The sequence below is a fragment of the Apium graveolens genome, chromosome 6 (assembly GCF_009905375.1).
Source record: "Apium graveolens cultivar Ventura chromosome 6, ASM990537v1, whole genome shotgun sequence".
NCBI lineage: Eukaryota > Viridiplantae > Streptophyta > Magnoliopsida > Apiales > Apiaceae > Apium > Apium graveolens.
The window spans coordinates 201,889,737-201,912,154 of NC_133652.1; the positions used below are offsets into that span (position 1 = coordinate 201,889,737).

Genomic DNA, 22,418 nt, shown 5'->3' on the forward strand with positions numbered 1-22,418 from the left:
GATGAGGTTCTCTTGGATCGGCCTGAAATCTTGCAAAAAGACAGGTAACATACATGATATCAGGTCTACTTGTAGTTAAATAGATTAAAGAGCCAATCATACCTCTGTAGTTAGTAATATCTACTGATGCTCCAGTATCTTTATCTAACTTGGTATGATCTTCAGCTTGCTCCCCCTGAACAGGTGCACTTTCCCTTGGAGTAGTTACCACTGTTTCAATAATAGGCACATGACTGGAGATTCTACCCTGCTCACTGAGTGCAAGGAAAGAGCTGGCCCAAGTATTACTTTTGGAGATGACAGCAAGGGTTATACTGTGGGATATGGCTTCATTTCAAAAGACAATGTCATCATTGAAGAGGTTGCTCTAGTGGATGGTCTAAAGCACAATTTGTTGAGTATCAACCAGCTTTGTGATACGGGCAATTCAGTAACCTTCAATTCAGAAGCCTGTGTTGTGACAAACAAAAAGAGCAACAAAGTGGTTCTCACTTGAGTGAGAAAAGGGAATGTGTATCTAGATGACTTCAACTTATTAAATGCAGAATCTGTCACTTGTCTTCGTAGTAAAGCAAGTCAAGATGAAAGTTGGCTATGGCACAAGAAGCTTTCCCATCTAAACTTCAAAACCATGAATGAACTTGTCAAGAAATAACTGGTTAGAGGTATTCCTCAAGTGGAGTTTACTAGGGATGGATTGTGTGATGCCCGCAAGAAAGGAAAGCAGATCAAAGCATCATTCAGAAAGAAGCTTGATTCAATAATTGAAGAACCTTTTCAATTGCTACACATGGATTTATTTGGACCAGTCAATGTGTTGTCCATCTCAAGGAAACGATTTTGCCTAGTAATTGTGGATGATTTCTGAAAGTTTTCTTGGATATATTTCCTAAAGTCTAAAGATGAAGCTAGTGAAATCATCAATCACATAAGGCAAGTCAAAAATCATCCTGATTTTAAAGTAAGAAGAATCAGGAGTGATAATGGAACTGAGTTCAAGAATTCTGTGATGAGATCATTTTATGAAGAGAATGGGATTATACATGAGTGTTCTGCAGCAAGAACTCCACAACAAAATGGAGTAGTGGAAAGAAAGAACAAATCTCTTATTGAAGCTGCAAGGACAATGCTTGAAGAATCAAAGTTACCAACATATTTTTGGGCTGAAGCTGTGAATACTGCCTACTACACTCAGAATATTTCATTGGTTAATCAAGCAAAGTGTATGACACCCTACCATTTGTTCAAGTATAGGAAGCCAGCTCTAAATTTTCTTCATGGCTTTGGCTGCAAATGTTATATCTTAAGGAATCAAACTGATCAACATGGAAAGTTTGATGCTAAAGCAGATGAAGGAATTTTTATTGGATATGCTGTAGGAAAAGTATACAAAATCTATAATATGAGAACCAAAATTGTTATGGAATCAATACATGTTGTGTTTGATGACAAAAAGATTGAAGGACTACAAGATGGAGATTTCCATGAAAGCCTCAAGTTTGATAATGTGGAGATGGTTAGTGATGACAGTGGTGATGATAGTGATCAAGAAATAGTGATTAAGGCCCCATCCAGGTTTTGCGCACCGAGCAGAGGCCAGGGGCCTATTTTTAACCTGCTTGGGGGATCCGGGGCAATGATTCAATCGTTGGCAGCACGGCGCTTGCCAAGGAATGGTCTAAGCGTTCCATCTCCCCGGTGGACTATCAAGACTTTGTCCTTCAACAGGACTTAGAGGGGAACGAGATTTTTGGAGCCCAGGCTTTAGCGACGGTACGCCCTTTTTCCTATGCCCTTCATACTTGCCATTTTACGTTTCTTTTCTCATACTTTTGCTGCTTCTCTTGTAGGCTAATGCCCACTTCTAAGGGGCGATTCACCAAGCCAAGGCTTGGAAGGTTGGTCTGGAGGATGCTAACAAGAAGTTGGAGGAGGCCAACCAGAGAATAGAGGCCCTTGAAGCTCAACTGGCCTCTTCCACTTCTGACCTGGAAATGGCCCGGGCTGAAAATGTTATTCTGAAGGCTCAGAAGGATAAAGCCTTTGACGGCTAGATGGACACTCAGGAGTTCAAGGACTTGATGGTGGAGCACGATGCCAACCTACACACAGTTAGCTATAAAGAAGGCTGGGATGCTGCTGTGGAGGCCATCCAAGATGAATTTCCAGAAGTTCTCGAGCAGTCCTCCTTTCCTTGCCCTGTGCGAGTTCCAGAGCTTGGGGGCGTTACTGACAAGATCGCTGATCTGATCAAAGACGGCCATTCAGGGAGCCCAGGCCACAAGAGGAAAGAACTCGAGTCCAGCTCTGGGGAGGAGGAGACTTCTTTCGAATAAAGATTATGCGCCTGCTGTGAAGAAGGTCAGGGTGGAAGAGCCTCCAAGGGCTGCGCCTCAGAATCTAGTGTCTCCCGCATCATCCAAAACATCCGAAGGCGGTTCTGATGGAACCTCTACGGGGACTTCTGAGGGGACGACTAAGACGTCCGAGGAGACTTCGGATAGTGGCTCCGAAGAATCCCAGCCTTCCGAGGCCTTAGTTTTTTTTATGTATATCTTCTTTTTAGACAATATGTGAACTTTATTTATGTCAGAACTTGTTACCCTTCGGGGTTATTTCATATGCTGCTTTCCTTACTTGCCTATTTCTACTTTATCTTTCCAATACTTAATATGCATTTGAACTTTAAACATCCTTAGGTTGAAATAATTTCAAACTCTTTAATATGAAGTTTGGTTTTCCAAAACCTTATATAGCATGGGTTCGACCCTAATCAATAATAACTAGACAATGTAAATTCTACTGGAATATAAAATCCTACGCAAGCAAAGCTTCAAGGTGCTTTTAAACCTACTTGTCATAAGGACAAGTGAGAATCGTACTTCGACTATCTTACACGTAGTAAACCTTCAGGTTTTGTGCATGCCAGGTTCTTGGGACTTCAAAACCTTCCATAGTCTCCAGCTTGTAGGTTCCTCTACCCTGAACACTCTTGACTCTGTACGGCCCTTCCCAATTTGGGGCAAGTTTCCCTTTCTGTCCTACATCAGAAGCTTCCACTTTCCTTAACACCAAATCTCCTTGCTTGAAGAATCTTTCTTTAACCCTTAGGTTGTAATAAAACAAAGCTTTTTTCTGGTATTCCACTATCTTTGCATGTGCCTCATCTCGCACTTCATCGATTAGATCCAGGGCTAACCTCTGCCCCTCTTCATTTTCTTCTGTATTGAAAGCCCGAATCCTTGGAGAGGAATGTGATATCTCCACGGGAACTACTGCTTCTTCCCCATATGCCAACATGAAGGGAGTTGCTCCTGTCGTGACTCTACAGGTAGTCCTATAGGCCCATAATATGGGAAGTATCTCATCCACACAATTATTTCTTGACTTCTCGATCCTCTTTTTTAGTCCATCCAGGATTATTTGATTTGCTACTTCCGCTTGCCCATTGGCTTGTGGGTGAGCCACAGAGGTGAACCGTAACTCAATTTCATTTTCTTCACAATACTTCTTGAATTCTTCGTTGTTGAATTGTGTTCCATTATCAGTGACGAGGATACGGGGAATGCCGTATCGGCACATAATGTTTTCCCGCAGGAATTGTGCAACCTGCTTAGTTGTGATTTTGGCCAAGGGTTTGGCTTCAATCCATTTGGTGAAATAATCAATGGTTACAATCAGAAACTTCCTTTGTGTCATGGCCATAGGGAAAGGCCCTAGAATATCCATCCCCCACATAGCAAAGGGAATGGGTGAGTTGATAGAGGTCAGCATCTCGGGGGGTTGTCTAACAACTGGTGCATGCTTCTGACAGCGATCACACTTCTTCACATATTCTTTGGCATCAGCCATCATTTCTGGCCAATAGAAGCCTAAACGGGTTATCTTATGAGCCAAGGCCCTACCCCCCAAGTGTTGTCCACAAATACCTTCATGTACTTCTTCAAGAGCCAAACGTGCCTCATCGGGCCAGATACACCTCAAGTAGGGAACCACGAAAGATCTTTTGTACAAAATCCCATCGATCAAAGAGTACCTTAGTGCCCGAATAGCTAACTTCCGTGCTTCGATTGCATCGCTTGGCAACCAACCGGTTTGAATGTGAGCCTTAATAGGATCAATCCATGACATCCCCAGGCCTATAGGAGCCACAAGCTTAACATCTATGCTTCTTGTCTTCAAAACACGGAAGTACACACTTCCTGAACTTTCTTTTATCTCAGATGAAGCAAACTTTGATAACGCATCTGCCTTAGCATTTTCTTCCCTGGGAATATGCTCAACATGGCATTCATTAAATTGGGTCATCACAGCCCTTACTAAGCGGACATACTTAGCCATCGTATCATCCCTTGCCTCAAATTCTCCTTTTACCTGGGATATGATCAGCTTCGAGTCCCCACGGACCTTTAAGTTTTTGACTCTAAGTGTTCCAGCTAGGCCAAGGCCAGCTATCAGGGCTTCATATTCTACCTCATTATTTGTGGTTGGGAAGTCTAGCTTCATAGCATACTCAATTAAGAACCTATCAGGGCTTTGTAAAACCAATCCTGCTCTACTGGAGTTTGTTTTTGATGCTCCATCAAAATAGAGAACCCAATATTCTTTCTCCTTGTCATCCTTCTCTTTATCCCCATTATCGACTCCCTTGTCTTGTGGTGTGGTATCTCCCTGCCCCCCGACTTCTTGGTTAGGTATGGTACACTCCACCATGAAGTCAACTAGCGCCTGGGCTTTTATTGTCGTTCGCGGCTTATACTTGAGATCGAACTCTCCCAGCTCTATTGCCCAATTAATCAATCTCCCACTTGCCTTGGGACTGTGAATGATATTTCTCAGTGGCTGATTTGTTAGCACCTCAATCTGATGAGCCTGAAAGTAAGGATGCAGCTTTCTCGAAGCCATTATCAATGCTAGAGCAAATTTCTCAATAGTTGAATAATTCAATTCAGCACCATCCAGAATTTTGCTGACATAGTATACGGGTTTCTGGACTTTCAGTTCCTCCTTAACCAACACTGCATTCAAGGCACTCTCTGAAATAGCCAAGTACAAGAATAAAACTTCACTCAAAACTGGCTTGGCCAATAACGGGGCCTGCGCCATATATTGCTTCAATTCTTCGAAAGCCTTCTGGTTTTCTTCACTCCATACAAAGTCCTTAATATTTTTTAATGACTTAAAGAATGATAGGAACTTGTCTCCTGACTTGGAGATGAATCGTCCCAGCGCAGCAACCCTTCTTGTGAGCTTCTGAACATCCTTAACAGTTTTTGGTGGTTCCATGTCCAGGATTGCCTTTATTTTATCGGGGTTAGCCTCAATTCCTCTCTTTAAGACCATCAATCCCAAGAATTTTCCAGATCCTACTCCGAAAGCACACTTCGTAGGATTCAACATCATCTTGTGGTACCTCAGGACCTCAAAAGCTTCCCTCAAATGGGTTATATGATCAGTCTTTACTAGACTCTTGACTAACATGTCATCAACATAGACTTCCATAGTCTTACCAATAAGATCCTTAAAAATTTTATTTACCAACCTTTGATAGGTGGCTCCTGCATTCTTAAGACCAAACGCCATAACAAGATAACAATAAACACCAAAGTCAGTGATAAATGATACCTTTGGAATGTCATCCTTGTGCATCTTAATCTGATTATATCCACTAAATCCATCCATGAAACTCAGCATCTCATGCCCAGCAGTGGCATCAATCAAAGTATCAATCCTTGGCAATGGAAAACAGTCTTTAGGGCATGCATCATTCAGGTCAGTAAAGTCTATACACATCCTCCACTTCCCATTAGCCTTCTTCACCATTACAGGGTTTGCTAACCATTCCGGAAATTGAATCTCCTCAATAAAACCAGCCTCTAAGAGCTTTTCTACTTCCTATTTTATAGCCTTTTGTCTTTCGGGGGCAAAATTTCTTTTCTTTTGTTTCACTGTCTTCCTGCTTGGATCCATGTTTAACTTATGAGTAATCAGCTCTGGGTCTATGCCTGGCATATCAGCTGCTGACCATGCAAACACATCACTATTTTCTTGCAAAAATTTCACCAACTTCCCTCTAAGGGGCTCCTCTAATGTGGCTCCAATGAAAGTCATCCTCTCAGGATTCTCGGGGTCTAAAGGAATCAAAACCAAGTCTTCTGCTGGCTTTCCTCTATTCTCATCATTTTCTCGGTCATCCATATTTTCAATAGGAAGAACCTGCCCCCCGACTCCATCTGCCCTCAAAGAGGCCACATAACAGCTTCTTGCCATTTTTTGATCTCCTCTTTCTTCTCCAATCCCATCTCGAGTCGGAAATTTCATAACTGAATGATAAGAGGAAGGGACTGCCTTAAAGGCATGTATCCCTGTTATTCCCATGATAGCGTTGTAGGTCGAACTAGCCTTCACCACCACAAAGTCCAACATCTGAGTTGCTTGCCTAGGTTCCTGTCCTATGGTTGTGGGTAACTTGATTATTCCTTCTACGGGGCATTCCACTCCTGTGAATCCATATATCGGCATGTCGGTTGGGGTCAATTGGGAGTCATTATACCCCATCCTTAAAAAGGTATCATGGAGCAAAATATCCACTGAAGCTCCATTATCCACAAGGACCCTTCTTACCGGGCTGTTCCCTATTATCGGGGTTATGACCAACGGGTCGTCATGGGGAAACTTTACACCCTCCAGATCAGAATCATCAAAAGACATTGTTACTCCTGTCCTAGCCCTCTTCGGGGCTTCCCCAACAATATGCATAACTTCTCGAGCATACGCTTTCCTGGAGTTCTTGGATAACCCTGCAGCAGTTGGTCCTCCAAAAATTGTGTTGACCACAGGCCCTTGTGGACGTTGTCCTCTGAAAATTGAATTTATCACTGGTCCCCTAGGTTGGGGATTTCGCCCCTGATCTTCTTGATCTTTCCTTCGGTCCTCGAAGTTCCTTCTCACGTTGTTGTTTATATCCCCTCCTTCTCCAGTATACTTGTTCAATCTTCCTTTTGGAATCAGAAACTCAATTTCGTCTTTCAATTGCCTACACTCATCGGTGTCATGGCCAACATCTTTGTGAAATCTGCAATACTTGCTCTTATCTAGCTTGCCGGGATCAGCCTTCAAGGGCTTTGCCCAATGAATGTCTCTATCTTTCTCGATCTCCATCAAAATCTGGCTTCTAGGAGCATTCAGCTTAGCGTATTCAGTGAATTTTTGCCCAGGTCCTCCCTTCTTGGGGGTTGAATCAGAATTTTGTTCGGTTCTAGGATACTTGTCCTTAGCAATATACTCCAAATCAGTTTTCCGCTTCTTGCCTCCAGTGGGCTCATTACTTACTACGGTCTTCCTCATGCTCTCTTCACCCTTGATATACTTCCCTGCCCTCTCCTGGAGCTGCAACATGTTTTCAGGGGGACGTTTGGCCAAGGACATCTTGAAAAACTCATCCCTAGTTCCTTGTTGCAGTGCTATCATGGCTACCTTATCATCAAGATCTGGGACTTTTAAAGCCTCCTTTGTGAAATGATTCAGGTAATCTCTCAAGGATTCCTTTGTTCCCTGCACAATACTCATAAGAGATGCTGAACTTTTTTTATGGACTCTCCCACTGATGAACTGCTTAATAAAAGCCTGACTTAACTCTCTGAATGACCCAATGGAGTTTGGGGGTAAGCGACTATACCACCTTTGAGCCATACCCGACAGGGTTTGAGGGAAAGCCCGACACTTAATAGCGTCATTCACGGGTTGCAGCAACAGTTCATTAAAGAATGTCCTAACATGATTAGCGGGATCTCCCGTGCCATCATAGGCTTTGATAGTTGGCATCTTAAACTTCCTTGAGATATGGGCATTCATTATCTTTTCAGTGAAGGGCGGAGTAGGATCATTAGGATCTCCAAGGGGAAGGAGATTGCTTGGATCAGTTCTTGGGACAACAGCCCTTCTCCGTATCGGACCATCCAGGTCTATGACAAGAGGAGGAATTCTCCCCCTAGGAGGTATCTGGGGTCTGGTGGCCTGGTGAGCTTCCAAGTCGCGCCTCAGCCTTTGGATCTTAGCCTCATGAGCCCTGATCCTTTCCTGCACTTCTTGGGGATTCGCCCCTTGGGTGCTTTGAGGGCGTTGTCTTCCATCGGCCATCGGCTCTTTGCCAGGACGCCTCCTTCTTGGGGCCACTTCATCATCCGAAGATTCAGAGTCTCTCTCAGTGTAAGGACCAGAAAATTCCCGATCCTCGGGGATAGGAGCCAAACCTCGTATATAGGGGGGCGATTGCCCTCGTGCTTCACTTTGCCCAGCATGTCCACTTCCTCCAACCTCGGAGTAAAGGGGCACCCCATAAGGGGGGTTAGTAGTAACAACAGTTGAATATTCATACCCGACAGGTCTAGAATTCACAGGTACATGTACTTGTTGAACTTGAGGATTCGTACCTTGAATAGTCGGGGGAGTCGTCCCTTGTGGCTGAGGTTGAGTTACCCCTAACTGGGCTTCCGCTTGAGTAGATGCATAAGTTGAGTGGGGAGGAATCTCCACGGTTGACGAAATCACCTGGGTTGTCCCTGATGGTGTTCCTTCCTCCAGAGCTTTAATTGTTCTCCGTGTTTTCGCCATGGTTGTTGTTGTCGTTCCCACAGACGGCGCCAAATGTTATGGATTAAAAACTAATATATATAATTGCTGTATTTAATACTAATGAACGTGAGCTTCAAGGCTCAATTTTGACTGCTCTTGTGTTTCGTGACTCAATCTGCCTTAACAAGATGCCTACGTACCTTGATGATTGCCAAGGATCAAGTCAAAAAATGTAGTTCTGATTCTGTGGGGTGAGGCCCCTTATATAGATGTTGGGAGTCCTTGAATTGGACTTGGTATAGGAGACTTGGTGGGCAAGTCTCATAATTAGAATGGACTTTGGAGTCCTAGATAGTAGGAAACTGATTCCTTATCCTTTTAGGTCCCCTTGAGGCCAATCTACAAGGATTTATATCCCCACTAGGACTTATTTTAACAACTGTTTTTCTCCCTTATTTATTAATTACGAAATTAATAAATAATCAGGGTTTTTGGGCCTTCTTTGTCCCATCAGGCCTGATCTGGTCCATCAGGCCTGATCAACATGTTAACCTTTCTGGTCTGAATGTCATACATCTTCTTATTGGGCCTTGGAGCCCAAACTGTAATAACTAATTATGTAATCAGGATTTATTTATCCCTATCATGATCTTATTCTAACTCTGGTTCAATATTATCATGTGGTTCTCGATCTTCATCGAGATGTATTGTCCTCCCACTGATTTTCTTAGAAATTATTTCTCCCTCAAGAAATACAGCGACCCGAGCAATAAACACTTTGTTCTCGGAAGGATTATAAAAACTATACCCTAGTCTCACTTAGGTATCCCACAAAATACCATTTATGTAATTTTGGTCCAAGCTTGTCAAAGGCTACACGTTTCACAAACGCTTCACGTCCCCAAATTTTCATAAATGACATTGTAATATCCGAGATATCGCGTGTAATTATTTTTATTAATAAATGATTTTTATGTGATTATTATGTGATTTTTTGGTGAATTATCTGATGATCGGTATGGATATATGGATGTTTATATGTGGTAATGTATAAGTATGTTAATTTTATTATGACCAGAATAAATTATAGATAATTACGATATTTTTATGGTAATTTTTGGATTGTTATATAATTTTATATTATTTTTGAATTTATTAATTATTTTTTGAATAATTACAAAATTATGTTATAGAGCCGGGAATCGTCCAACTTCAACCGTTTTTACGTTTTTACAACCCGAAACTCTTCCGGAAACTCCTTCCTAACCTAATCTGGTAATTCCGGACATTTTCCGTGTTTTAACTTTTTTAATCCGGATTACAGTTTGACCCGTGCGCGGCCCGGTGCAAGATTTTCGATAAGATAATCATTTCGGTGAATCAACAAAACCCGTATTCTTGAGAGACGGGATATTATTACATTAATTTTGTATAAAGTGTTTTATAAAAAGCCCGGTTTGGATAACTATCCAATACGGGTATCAAAATGGATCATTTTTGTAGTTACTTAGCGGCTAAGCAACTAATTTAACGATCCAACACGATCCAATATTCCATAAATATATATAGCCCTTGATAATCATTTTACTTATTTCATTTTATTCTAATAATCATAATCAGTCAGTAAAAATTCCGTAAAATATAGAGAAAACGTCGAATTCATGTCGCGTTCTTGATAATCAAAAATACAAACGAGGGCGTTATCGTACTCCAATTCGGGCGTGCCATATATCAAATGGAAGCTCTAGAAAAGTATTTTCATAATCAATCATCCGTTTTTATGCAGAAATCAAGGTATTTTCCTTATTTAATTAATTTATTTTATATAATTATAGATTAAATTATGAAAATTTGTTCTTGATGTTGTTGATATGATTTGATGATTCCATCGTGTAGATAATATTTTTCTGGTCATTTTGGTATAATATATGTCAAAAACCGAGTTCAATAACATATAGAAAAGGGTGTTTGATTCTTGAATATTAAAATTAGGGTTCTAATAGTTTGAATGTTCTTGATTCGAATTGGGTATTTCATTTTTGTTGATTCTGGGGTGAAGTAAGCGATACCAGTCAATAGATCTTCCAAAAACAAAGCAAATCATGTGTTTAAAAGTCCTGTTGGAAGCCGGTATTGTAGTGGCCGGATTTTTCGAGCTCCCGCCGGCATCTCTGGCGATTTCGCCGGATTCTGAAATTAACAGTTGGTTTACAGTGATTGTTGCATGAAATGATATCCAGGGGAGACAAGGAAGAAATTACGCGCTGGAACCACATGAAACGGGGCCGTTTTGGACCCGTATTAAGGTCGTGGGAGTCCGGCGACGGCCACCGGAAACTGGGTTCGTCCCAGAAACCGGCGGTTCGTCCCGACCCGGTTACCGACCCGTTTATTTATTTACTTGACCAGGTTTTGATCCTCTAAAAATCATTTGCAAAACCTAAATTCTATTTCTGAATTCTTTTTTTCAAAAATTATTTTAAATTTTGTTTTATTTCAGAAAAATTCATTTTAAATTCTAAAAATCTAAATTTAATTCTGAAAAAATTATTTTAAATTCAGAAAAAAATTGTTTTTAATTTAAAATAAAATCTGATTTATTTGAATTAATTTGAATTAATTTTTAATTATTTTAATTAATCGATTAATTTGATATTAATTGATTAATTAATTTAATTAATTATTAATTTATTTAATAATTAGATATAATTATTTAAAATTGATTTAAAAATCTTGAAAAAATAGTTTCGAGCTTTAAAATATTATTTAAAATTATTTTCAAAGCTCGATAATTAGTATTAAATCATTTTAAAGCCAGATTCTGGCGTACAAACCCTATTATTTAGTTATAAAATGATTCGAAAACTCGTTTTAACTCCGAAAAATATTCGAAAATTCATAATAAATACCTGGAAAATCATTTTGACCCCGAATCTTTTTTGAAAAATTATTTTGATTGAATATCTTGCGTGCTATGTGCTATGTGCTATCTGATTGATGTGTTATATGCCAATGTGGTTATTGTTTGACTGTTTTAGTCATAACTTTCAATCCGTAAATCGGATTTGGGTAAAACGAAGGGTAGATACAAGCTTATGTCGTCTATGTGACGATTAGAATGATAAGAGATTGAGTATGATAGATACTTTTGATGCCTAGCAGAGTAATCGAGGCATGAAAACAGAAAGCCATTGATCATTAACTAGAGCTAAAGCGTAGAAAAAAAAGAGAAGTGGTTGTTGATACGATAGATGAATGCAAGTGAAGCTGGTAATCATCTGTGATAAGGCAAGTACTTCTGAACCTTCTTCAAGATTTATTGCAAATATTTTCAAACTTTCTCATAACATGTTGGGAGTATTCAAAATAAATCATGTTTTATATTGCAAACGCTTTAAACTATTCAACCTTGAACCCTGATTCTTATTGATCTTGAGCCATAAGCCTTATTCTTCATAAACCATTAATTTTTGAATTCTCAGATATGAGCCATACACATATGATACTACTCCACAAATACATATCTACCACATACTGATTTCTGATATTGAATTTCTTGACATACCAACCTTTATTCCTTGTTTAACAGAAGACCAATACTTGGAACCCTTGAACCCTTGGTCTTCTACTTTCTGATTCTTTCCTTGATTGAAAGCCAATCTTTTTGAATTCCTTTTTATACCTTCATGGTATTGTGAATCACCCTATGCTTCAAGATAAATGTTGTTTATAATTCAGCTTATTGAATTACATCGTTTATCATATTGAATTGTTTTAGAATTGGATGGTTTTATAAATATGGACCAGGTTCGTGGTCTGACCAGATTTGTGGTAATAATAGGCCAATGCGTGCATTGGATCCAGTATATAGAGCAAAGCTGGGAGCCTTTCTCGGGGTTAGTGCGGGATTGATCAGCAGCCTAACATTGGTTTTTAAAATGAAAAGTGAATATCCAATTCTAATCATTGCTTATTCAGAAACTTAATTCTTCTGAATCATTTCTATTGGTAATTTTTTAACCTCAGTTATTTCTATTATGACTTGCTGAGCTAGTTAGCTCACTCTTGCAAACCTTTTTATGTTTTCAACAGTTGAAAAGGAAATTGTTGGTAACGAGGATTCCTAGTCTAGTGTGCGAGCTAGGATTCCATGTTTAGTCGGATCGAGCTAGCAGGAGCTTTATATTGTAGATGAGTTATGCAAGATTGTAAGAACGATATCATTATCAGTTGTAAGTTGTACTAGTTGTGTTTTGGTACGATGTAATAAAAGTTAAGATGGTGGCTTGTTTTCATACTTTAACCTGTTGCGATCCGTGGATATGTAAAGAAAGGTCAATGCATATAATATTATATATACATGTTTAAATATGGTGTGTGTGTGTGTTGTGGACCCCAAACTTCTGACCCGGGTTTCGAGGGCGTCACAAACATGCTATAACATTTATCACTCTATATCTCATATGGAGTATTTTTGAACCGCTTTAGTCGAAACTAAATTAAATGTATATGCAACCGTTTCTAAAGCATAACCCTAGAAACCGAATGGGAGATCATCTTGACTCATCATCGATCGCACTATGTTTAATAATGTACGATTTCTCCTCTCAGAATCTCTATTCTATTGAGGTGTTTCAGAAGGAGTAAGTTGTGATACAATATCACACTCCTTCAAGAAACTCTTAAAATTGAGGTTTAAATATTCTCCTCCATGATCTGATCGTAGAACTTTTCTACTTTCCTCTGTTTGCTTTTCTACTTCAACCTTATATTCTTTGAACATTTCAAAAGAATCAAATTTGTTCTTCATAAGAAATACATTTACATACCTACTGAAGTCAACAGTAAATGTTATGAAGTAGTAAAAGCCACCATTTGCCATCATACGCATTCGACCACATACATCATTATGTATAAGTCATAATCGTGCGGTGGCCCTTTCACCCGATCGGGTAAAAAAAGCTTTAGTCATTTTGCCAATGAGACAAAGTTCGCATCTTCCGTATCATTCAAAATCAAACTTCTCCAAGTATCCATCTATATGTAACTCAGAAATGCGTTTCTCATTAATATGGCTTAATGATAATGCTTGAGGTAATGTTTGATTTGAATCATCTTAGAACATATAAATTTTTAACTAATTATGCAACATTATAAGCCTTGTCATTAAAATAGAATAAACAACTATTGTTTATTTAATTAAAATGAAAACCTTTTTTGTCCTGACAAGAAATTGATTTAATGTATCTGTTAAAGGTAGGCACGTAATAACAATTTATAAAGTTCTCAATCTCGCTTATATGGGCAGAATTAGGTATCGAGTTCCTTCAACTAGAGCAATAACTTTTGCTCCAATTCTAACCCGATACCTGAAGCTTGACCATTGTTAGTCTTGTTCTTTAGATCTTCCAAACAAGCTCGATAATTTAAATTCCAATCATCCAGTTATTTCCACAGAAATGACAATCATCTTCTTTAGCAACACCACTATCAAGCTTCAAAAGCCCTTTAGGATTGGACTTTGGTTTGGCACCAAATAAGATCAAATTTCACCTTGCGTGTCCACTTTCCTTTCCCATTTGCATTCCATGTGTACATCATCAATATGGACGTAATTCATGCCTTTATCGTGTTATTCTCAGCAGTTCTAAACATGCTTAACAACTTAGTGAGTGTTCTGTCTATCTCATTCCTTTTGTTCTTAACAAACTAAGAATATAAATTATTCAAAGATTGTTTGATCAAATCAAGCTGAGTCTATAGACTATTCTTGAAACCCAAAATATCAAGGTACATATACCTATCATCTTTTAAACATGTGGTCCAACCGAATATCATTCTTCCATTAATACAAAAGTATGGTACCTTATTATTGTCAAATCTTTCTGACGAGCCTATCCTTCAAACATCCTTTGAAGGTGCTCAATCATATCATAAGCTTTTTTATGCTCTTGTTGCTTCTAAAGTTCAGCACTCATAATACAAGTATGAGACATGAAACATCAGTTGCATAATCAATTTGCTTCTGGTAAGCATTTTGTTCAGCACATGTTTCATTCTCAGCTAGAAGAAATAAGGGAGGGGTTTGAGTGACATCCTTGAACCTGAGGACAATCCTCAAGTTCCCATGTCAATTGAGAAAATAATTTCATGTCAGTTTGAACTTCTCAAGGACTATTACATAGAGAAGTTATTTGTGTTATTTGTCATTTGATATCTACAATATTAAAGTGCATAAAATGACTTAGTCTACAGATGATCATTAAATTATGTTCAAGTTATTATTTATATATATACACAATATATATATTCCACTATTTTTATCAAATCAATAGCCCTATCTATTAATTCGGAAAGAACATCTTCTATATCCTTTCTAGTGAGCCAAGATCCATATTTCACCATGTGTTAGGTCAGCTTTGGCTTTTCTCCTAAAATAATATTATTTAGGTAGACAACATTTGTCAATTATATCAACTATATAACTCTCGGATAGCTTGGTGGAACAACATTTGTTCATATTTATCTAATAAATCTTGTCAAACTCTATGCCTCTAAGTTCACAATCCTCTCACACGATAGATTGGAGTACTTCGTTTTGGCGAACCCACTCCTTATCGATCTAGAGTTAACGCATTAGACTTATTGGAATGCATCCGATCAATTTAATATTAACTTTTTGGTTTTGTTAATTTTAAAACGATCATGATCCCATCATAAAGAGATTCCTAATTTTTCCTTGAATAAAATACTTCAAATCAATATTCGTCAATGGTTCAATTTCCAGGTAGTGAGGGAGTCACAACGGTCTCGCTTTTGACAAAATCGCTCCATGTCAGAAATAAAGAAAATATGTATTTTATTCCGTGTTTCATAAACACGAGAATCTCATAATCATTTGTTTATTTTAAAATCTTGAGTTATTACAGATTTTATCTTGTTTAGCAAGCATGGCATGGGTGTCGTATCTAATACATACATCTTTAATCTAATTAAGCATGCATCTTTATAATCTACTCTACACATACATTCATCATATGTGCATATATATGTAAAGTGCAATAAATAAACGTGATTGGTTATGGCTTCATCCTATGGGATCTTTATCAAGCTAATGACAAAGATCTAGTTCAATTAAGGTGGAAAATATATACAGGCTAACTATTACATGTTTTCTTTCTTGTATTGCTTCCTTGGATGGCCTCCATGTGGGATTACCCTTGATCTTCAAATCTCCATGTCTTCATGTACATTACAAGAATAAAATATGAAACTAATCTAATGAACTTACAAGAAGAACTTGAGTTACATTCGAGATTTAATAATTACAAGATTAAACGACAGGCAAGCCGTATTTGAAAAACTAAAACCATTAACCTAAGGTCATAAGCCATCACCATCCACCATGCTCAATTAACACAAAAAACATGTTAAAACACATAATCTGATCTTAACATATCATACCCATCATGATCTAATCATAAAAACCAAATCTTAAAAAATCATAAAATTTGAAATTAAATCTGATAACATTAAATCACAGATTACAGGGTCTAAACAACGCCAAACACCTTACAGATCAGTCGATGATAGCTTTAGCTATCTGTTATGTTCAGACGCTCGATTCCATATGAAATCAAAGCCAAAATCGGACACCAGACACCGATTTCAGCAAATTCACTACATCTGATTCAGAATTATATCAAATACGATTCTTATAATAAGAACAAACACAAAACATGTATATATCAGAATATATACAGATTATATAACAATCATATGATTATACAACTCTCATGAATATCATATATTCAAAACATATATACATAAGCATATATAAACATAACAACATGTAAAATATACAAAATCGCATACATAACAGTCATGGAATATTGTATACATATTATCATCATAAAACCAGTAAATACATAAACGAATTAAACACTTTTCGCAAGTAGCTCTTATGCCATTATTGGGTTTCGAGCACATAAACGCAACGGAAACAGTAATTAGAAACGTGAAAAATCAGAATTTTCAAAACCCACCGCAGGATCCATGCGAAAAATAGATATTTAATTCGTAAATCAGTTTGTTTACCTTAAGAAGCTTTACAAATTGGTTGACTAATGGAGATCCAAACCTTGTTCAATCACCACGCATCCCGCTCTCGCGATCTACGCTCTATCGGTACCCACACGAATGCTTGAACTCAAGGATTGGATGTGTACTAGCACAAACTCGTTTCTTCTTGATCTCTCCATCTTCTCTCTTGGTGGCTAGGTTTTAGTAAAAGTCTTGCTTCCAAAATCAGCCACACAAGAGATATTATATAGAGAGTAAAAAAGGAATTTTAACTCTTAAAGAATTAGGAGTTATTATTAATTCGAAATTCCCATCTGTATAATAATTAAGTCACACTTAATTATTTAACAAATGAATTTCATAATTAATATTAGTAAATTTGAATATCAATATTTATCTAATTAATTAAGTCATACTTAATTAATATTATAAATAATTCGAATTACTTTAATATAATTTAAATCCAATTTAAATTAAATCCTTCAAGCTTTCTTTGTGTGTGACCCTTTAGGTTATTATTATGTTGGCAACGAATTTTAAATCTAATTTAAAATCGTAAACAATAAGCTGCATCTAGTAATACATCATTGCTACCCAAGTAATAATAATTGAATCGGTGATCGATTAAACCTTTCGTGAATAATGTACAATGTAATATAATCCCTTTAACCAAATATTATAGATTAAACTAGAGACATGTAAGTGTCATCCTCATCAATATTTAATCTAGGTTTCCTTGATCAATGAGTAGACTATCATATCAAATTAAAATTTGAGTGTGGCCACGCATTTCATAGTCTAGCTCACACAAGAGGCCAATAGTATCACTCCTAAAATAGGAGGGTTAAATCTCATCTAGATCATTCATATTTCTCATACAATTTATAATATACCCAATGTCCACTTTTATCATTACCCGGTCAAGGATAACTTTTATTGGAATCAATGTATATTAATTCTCGTATAGAAATATAATGACTTCAAGTCTAAGGACCATTACATCATTATCACTATGAGAATTACTTATGACACAACAGACGTGTAGAATCTCACATTGGGTCTGTCCAGCACCATGTACATATACATCTGCATGTGTTTTTGACTTTAGTATCACTATACTTATGATCAATGAGATGTGATCATCAGTCAACAAATACACCAGTCTTAGTGCATTATTATTATCCCTTAATAATAATACTCGACTAGGGACCTTTAGGAATATGATACTATTCTTATAATCGCATTTCTAAGTCACATACTTAGAGAAATAGAATTGCATATCATATTCCAAGGATATTTATTAATCTAACATTTATATCGCAGTAAATTAAGAATTAATAAATTATAAAGGGAATAATCAATAGAACATAAACATTAATAATCCTAATATCTTAAACTAAAACATCATAGTGTTGTCTATAGGGTACAAACACTAACAGATCGGTCCCTAGAATTAGCTTTCGGGTCATAGGGAATCCCATTATTATGGGACCAACTTCTGGTTTTTGTGATCGAAAGTTGTGGTGCTTCAATGGTGAAAGCGACAACTTGAGTTGTGGCTCATAGATCTTGATCACTTTATATTTCTAGATCTTTTTTGGTTTCCGAACGTGTGCCTCATGAGCACGGATCCTCTTCTTTATGATTTTGAGCATTCACTCTTTCACGTCTTCGGGGCTAAAACCGCCCTTTGGCAATATGTTCCTTGCTCGGCTACACCCTTCCTGGGGTAATCTCATCTTCTTATGAACAATCATTATCCCTGATATGAGGATCATAGAAATTATAACTTATCCCTTTTAATAAGGTTTAGCCCTTGCAAATATTGAGGTTCGTACTTCTCAAGTACTTGACGTTGCGTTTCTTCTCATAATTATGCATCTCATAAGGTGGGTGATCATTCACCCTTGATGGAAGCACAATTATTAAGATCAGAAATTCGGGAGTTTATTAGTGAGAGCACCATTTATAGTTTGGGACTCTTCCCTTAATTATGCATCCGTTGAGGTTGGAGACCGTTCTTTGATTCAATAGTTAGGTAATGGGGATCTTCGTCCCTAAGAGATTAGTCCCTCAAATATTAAGGTTTGACTGTGGTGGAGTCTCAACGTTGGATGCAATATAGCACATCTCATCAGGTAGTTTCTCGGTACTTCTTTGTGCTTTCATGGTTGTCGTCTTCTTCCCACAGACGGCGCCAAATGTTATGGATAAAAAATATGTATTTCTTTAATGTGGGTATTTAATATCAGGGTTAGATAAGTTTCGAGTTTTAATGGCTGCGCTTGTGTTTCGTGGCTTGAATCTGCCCTCACAAGATGCCTACGCATACCTTGGCGTATGCTTAGGATCAAGCCAAAACGTAGTTCTTGGTGATGCATGCCCTCGGGGCTATGACAGCGAGAGCTCACCAAGGATGTAGTGACTTTCATGTCATTCGAGGACTGAGTCTAAAACGTCGTTCCATGTAATGGCCTTGTGGCTTGAAGGATGTTTCCCGACTTTGTGACGTGTGGGGCTCTTGTCCCAAAACGTTTTGCTGAAGTTGAAGTGGTAAGACCCCTTATATAGACGTTGAGAGTCTAAGAATTAAGGTAGAATTCAGTGACCTGATGGGCAAGTCTCCACCTCATACTGGACTTTGGAGTACTAGAAAGCATAAATTAGTTTCCTTCTGAATTTGGGTTTCTTGGAGGCTAATTCTTGTAGAAATAGTTACTTGTTTGAACACATTTATTGTGTTGTTTAATTAGCCCCTTTATTAATTACGAATTTAATAAATAGTTAGGGTTTTGGGTCTCATTAATTGGGCATTCCCCTTTGACCAAATCAGGTGTAATTAATGCGAAATTAACTTTGCAATTGGGGTTCTTTTTATTCCCCGTCATTGGTGACGTGCCATGTCATTGTAGTCAAATTGTATATAATAAAATAGGCTGATCATCACAATTTTAAAATGTACTCTCCGTTTCTTTTTCATTGTTGATTGATTTTTCGGGACATAATTTAAAAGCTTAAGGCTATGCTGTTAAAAAAATAATTTTTAAATTTTTTTCAAAAATATCATAACTTAAACTTTTATTTACAAAAAATATTTTTAAAAATGTTAATTTTTACTAAACATGTACATACACCTTGAAATATGTATAAAAAATTTAATGAATGGCTAAAATCAAACAGAGGAAGTACTACAAATAATTGGTTTAATTTTTTTATTTTTTATTTTTTTTTGCTAAATGGTTTAATTTAAAATAAGTAGTATAAAAATTTAATAACCGGCTCATTAGAATTGACCGCTATGTCGATTTTTACAAGGTAGGTTGACACATTCACCAAGTCAAAATGGAGCAGTCTCATCGATTTTAAACGGTTTCCTTGCAGTTTATCTATATATCATGGGGAGTAAGTGTGATTTTAATGGGGGGATGTGATGTGATCTGCAAAATGCGAGTCACTTGAGAAGTAAATTTCAATAAAGAAGTTAAGTTGTGATAATGATACATAATGTGTTAACCAAATCAATCGTTAATCAGTGTCTACAAAGTAAACAACATGATAATGATCAAGAAAATCTGAAACCATATGAAATTACAAAGATTCTATCCTTTCTATTTTCGGCTAGACATCTCTTTTATAATGCAAACGAATAGTTTTAATCAAACATATTGCCATGACGATACTCAATGATTAATATCATAAATTAAATCAATGAAATCACGAAAATATTAAATAAAAATAATGAACAGTTGTCAAAAGAACTTCCTGGTACCCTTTGCAGCCGAGGATGATGAATCCAAACTAGGGTCATGTCCCAACCTAAGCTCAAGGTCCACCTCATCAACATCTTCATCGTGATCAGCTCCGTGGCTAGACGAAGAAGATAATTCCTTGTTGTCGGAGTGTTTTTGATCCTGATCATCCTCTCTTAGTATTGTTGTTTCAGTCAACAAAGGAAGTTTTTTTAGTACTGATCCAACATAGCCTTGATCACTTGTCGGTATCGACGTTGTATCATGTTTTTCTGAACTGTAGTTCCAAGTCCAGTTAGCAGCAACTGCATCTGTTCTTTCGGGAAATGCAGACCTTGTTGGGAGAAAAAAATTTGTAGCTGCAGGAGGAGGAGTACTTGTTTTTGGGATATCCAAGAATTGTTGAGAGCGAGCTTGGGTAATGGGGCTTGTTTGCTTGAGCTTAGCCTTATCTTTTCTATGAATATTCATGTGGCCTCCTAGAGCCTGTGCATTTGAAAAACCTCTTTTACAAAAATTGCACTCATACGTTCGAGCCTGAGTCTGACCAGGGCTCGAACACTGTTCATCGTTGGTTGTTGGTATCGCAGGATCTGATTTTCCCGGGGAGGGTGACTTATTCATTTCCATGATTTTGACACACACATATATTAACAGATGCTCGCTAGCTGCGGATATGATTTTATTGAGGAGAAAAAGAATATGTACCATATGTACCTTGGCCTGCTAACTTTGTTCTAGAACACAAAAGACAAAGTATTGCACATGAGAAAATGACTGTAGCACCCTTCTTTCATTTCTCAATTTTTTTTATAACGTTCTCTGGAATTAGTACTAGAGACCTCGGGTATATACAGGTTAACTGTGTAAATTTAGCAAGTGTGTTTAACTGTGTTTACCAAGGAGGATAATGTAGAAAAAAGGATTCACTGCCAGAAAGTTACTCTTTACCTGCTTTGTGGTGTTTTATGAATCTTAATTACATTAGTAACTTTAGATAGGGCAATTTTGGAACTTAATTTACACGACACGAAAAAATATGAAAATTTTCAATATTTAATGTTGTTAGTCTTTTTAAGACACTAGCTTTAGTGCACGTATCATCATTAATATTTTTATATTATTTAAAATTATAATAAATTTCTTTTTAGATCATTACCTTATTAATTAGTATATTTATAAATAATAATATAAATATTTTTTGGTGGTGGAATTCGAACCTGAATCTCGAGTTGTGTATAAATAATAATATAAATATTTGTTGTTGGTGGGGTTCGAACACGGAAGTTTTAGTAATATATAGATAATAATATAATTTTTTGTTGTTGGCTGGGTTTGAACTTGACAGCTTGAGTAGTGTATATTCTTTTAGTATTTGAATATAACGGTCCTCTTGAGTAGTGTATATTCTTTTAGTATTCGAATCTAACGGTCCTAGTCACTTGTTTAACAGTCATAAATGGGGATAACCAAATCTAACAAAAAAGGGCATACCAAATTATACACCACTTATGATAGTGTTGGGAGCAATTGATGATATCAAGCAGAAACTATCAGAAGTTCATATCAGAACTTACATCGACGAATGATGATGACAACGACGGATGTTGATAATCGACGGATAAGGATATTGACGGATGATGATGTCAACGGATGATGAAATCAGTATTTATCACATCAGTTGATCTTTGATAAGGAAAAGGAAACAGGAACTCAAGGCGGTGAAGGACTTTATCTCAGAAGCAATTGTATAGGTTTCCTTGTTATTGATAGAATAGGATTCCTTATACATTGTGTAGTTGTGCTCTATATAAAGCACATATTAGGTTCATGCTATATGCATTGCGACATTGTTATATCTTTCTCATGACCTAACAGCTCTCAAGGATATTTGTTCATCCTTTTGAGAGAGTACGTTTGTAATAAGTTTTTATCAGATAATATAAAAACTGTTGATTTTGTTGAAGCTTTGTCGAATTGATTCTATTAACTGTATTCACCTCCCTCTATAGT

The 22,418-nt window shown here is 37.2% G+C and overlaps 1 protein-coding gene across 1 annotated transcript; it reads right to left on the reverse strand.

Annotated features, from left to right (window-relative positions):
• Window positions 1-20,405: 20,405 nt before the first annotated feature.
• Window positions 20,406-21,035, reverse strand: LOC141665681 (uncharacterized). The gene has a single exon (XM_074471663.1). The coding sequence runs from the start codon at window positions 21,033-21,035 to the stop codon at window positions 20,406-20,408; it is 630 nt and encodes a 209-aa protein (XP_074327764.1).
• Between the last annotated feature and the right edge of the window lie 1,383 nt (window positions 21,036-22,418).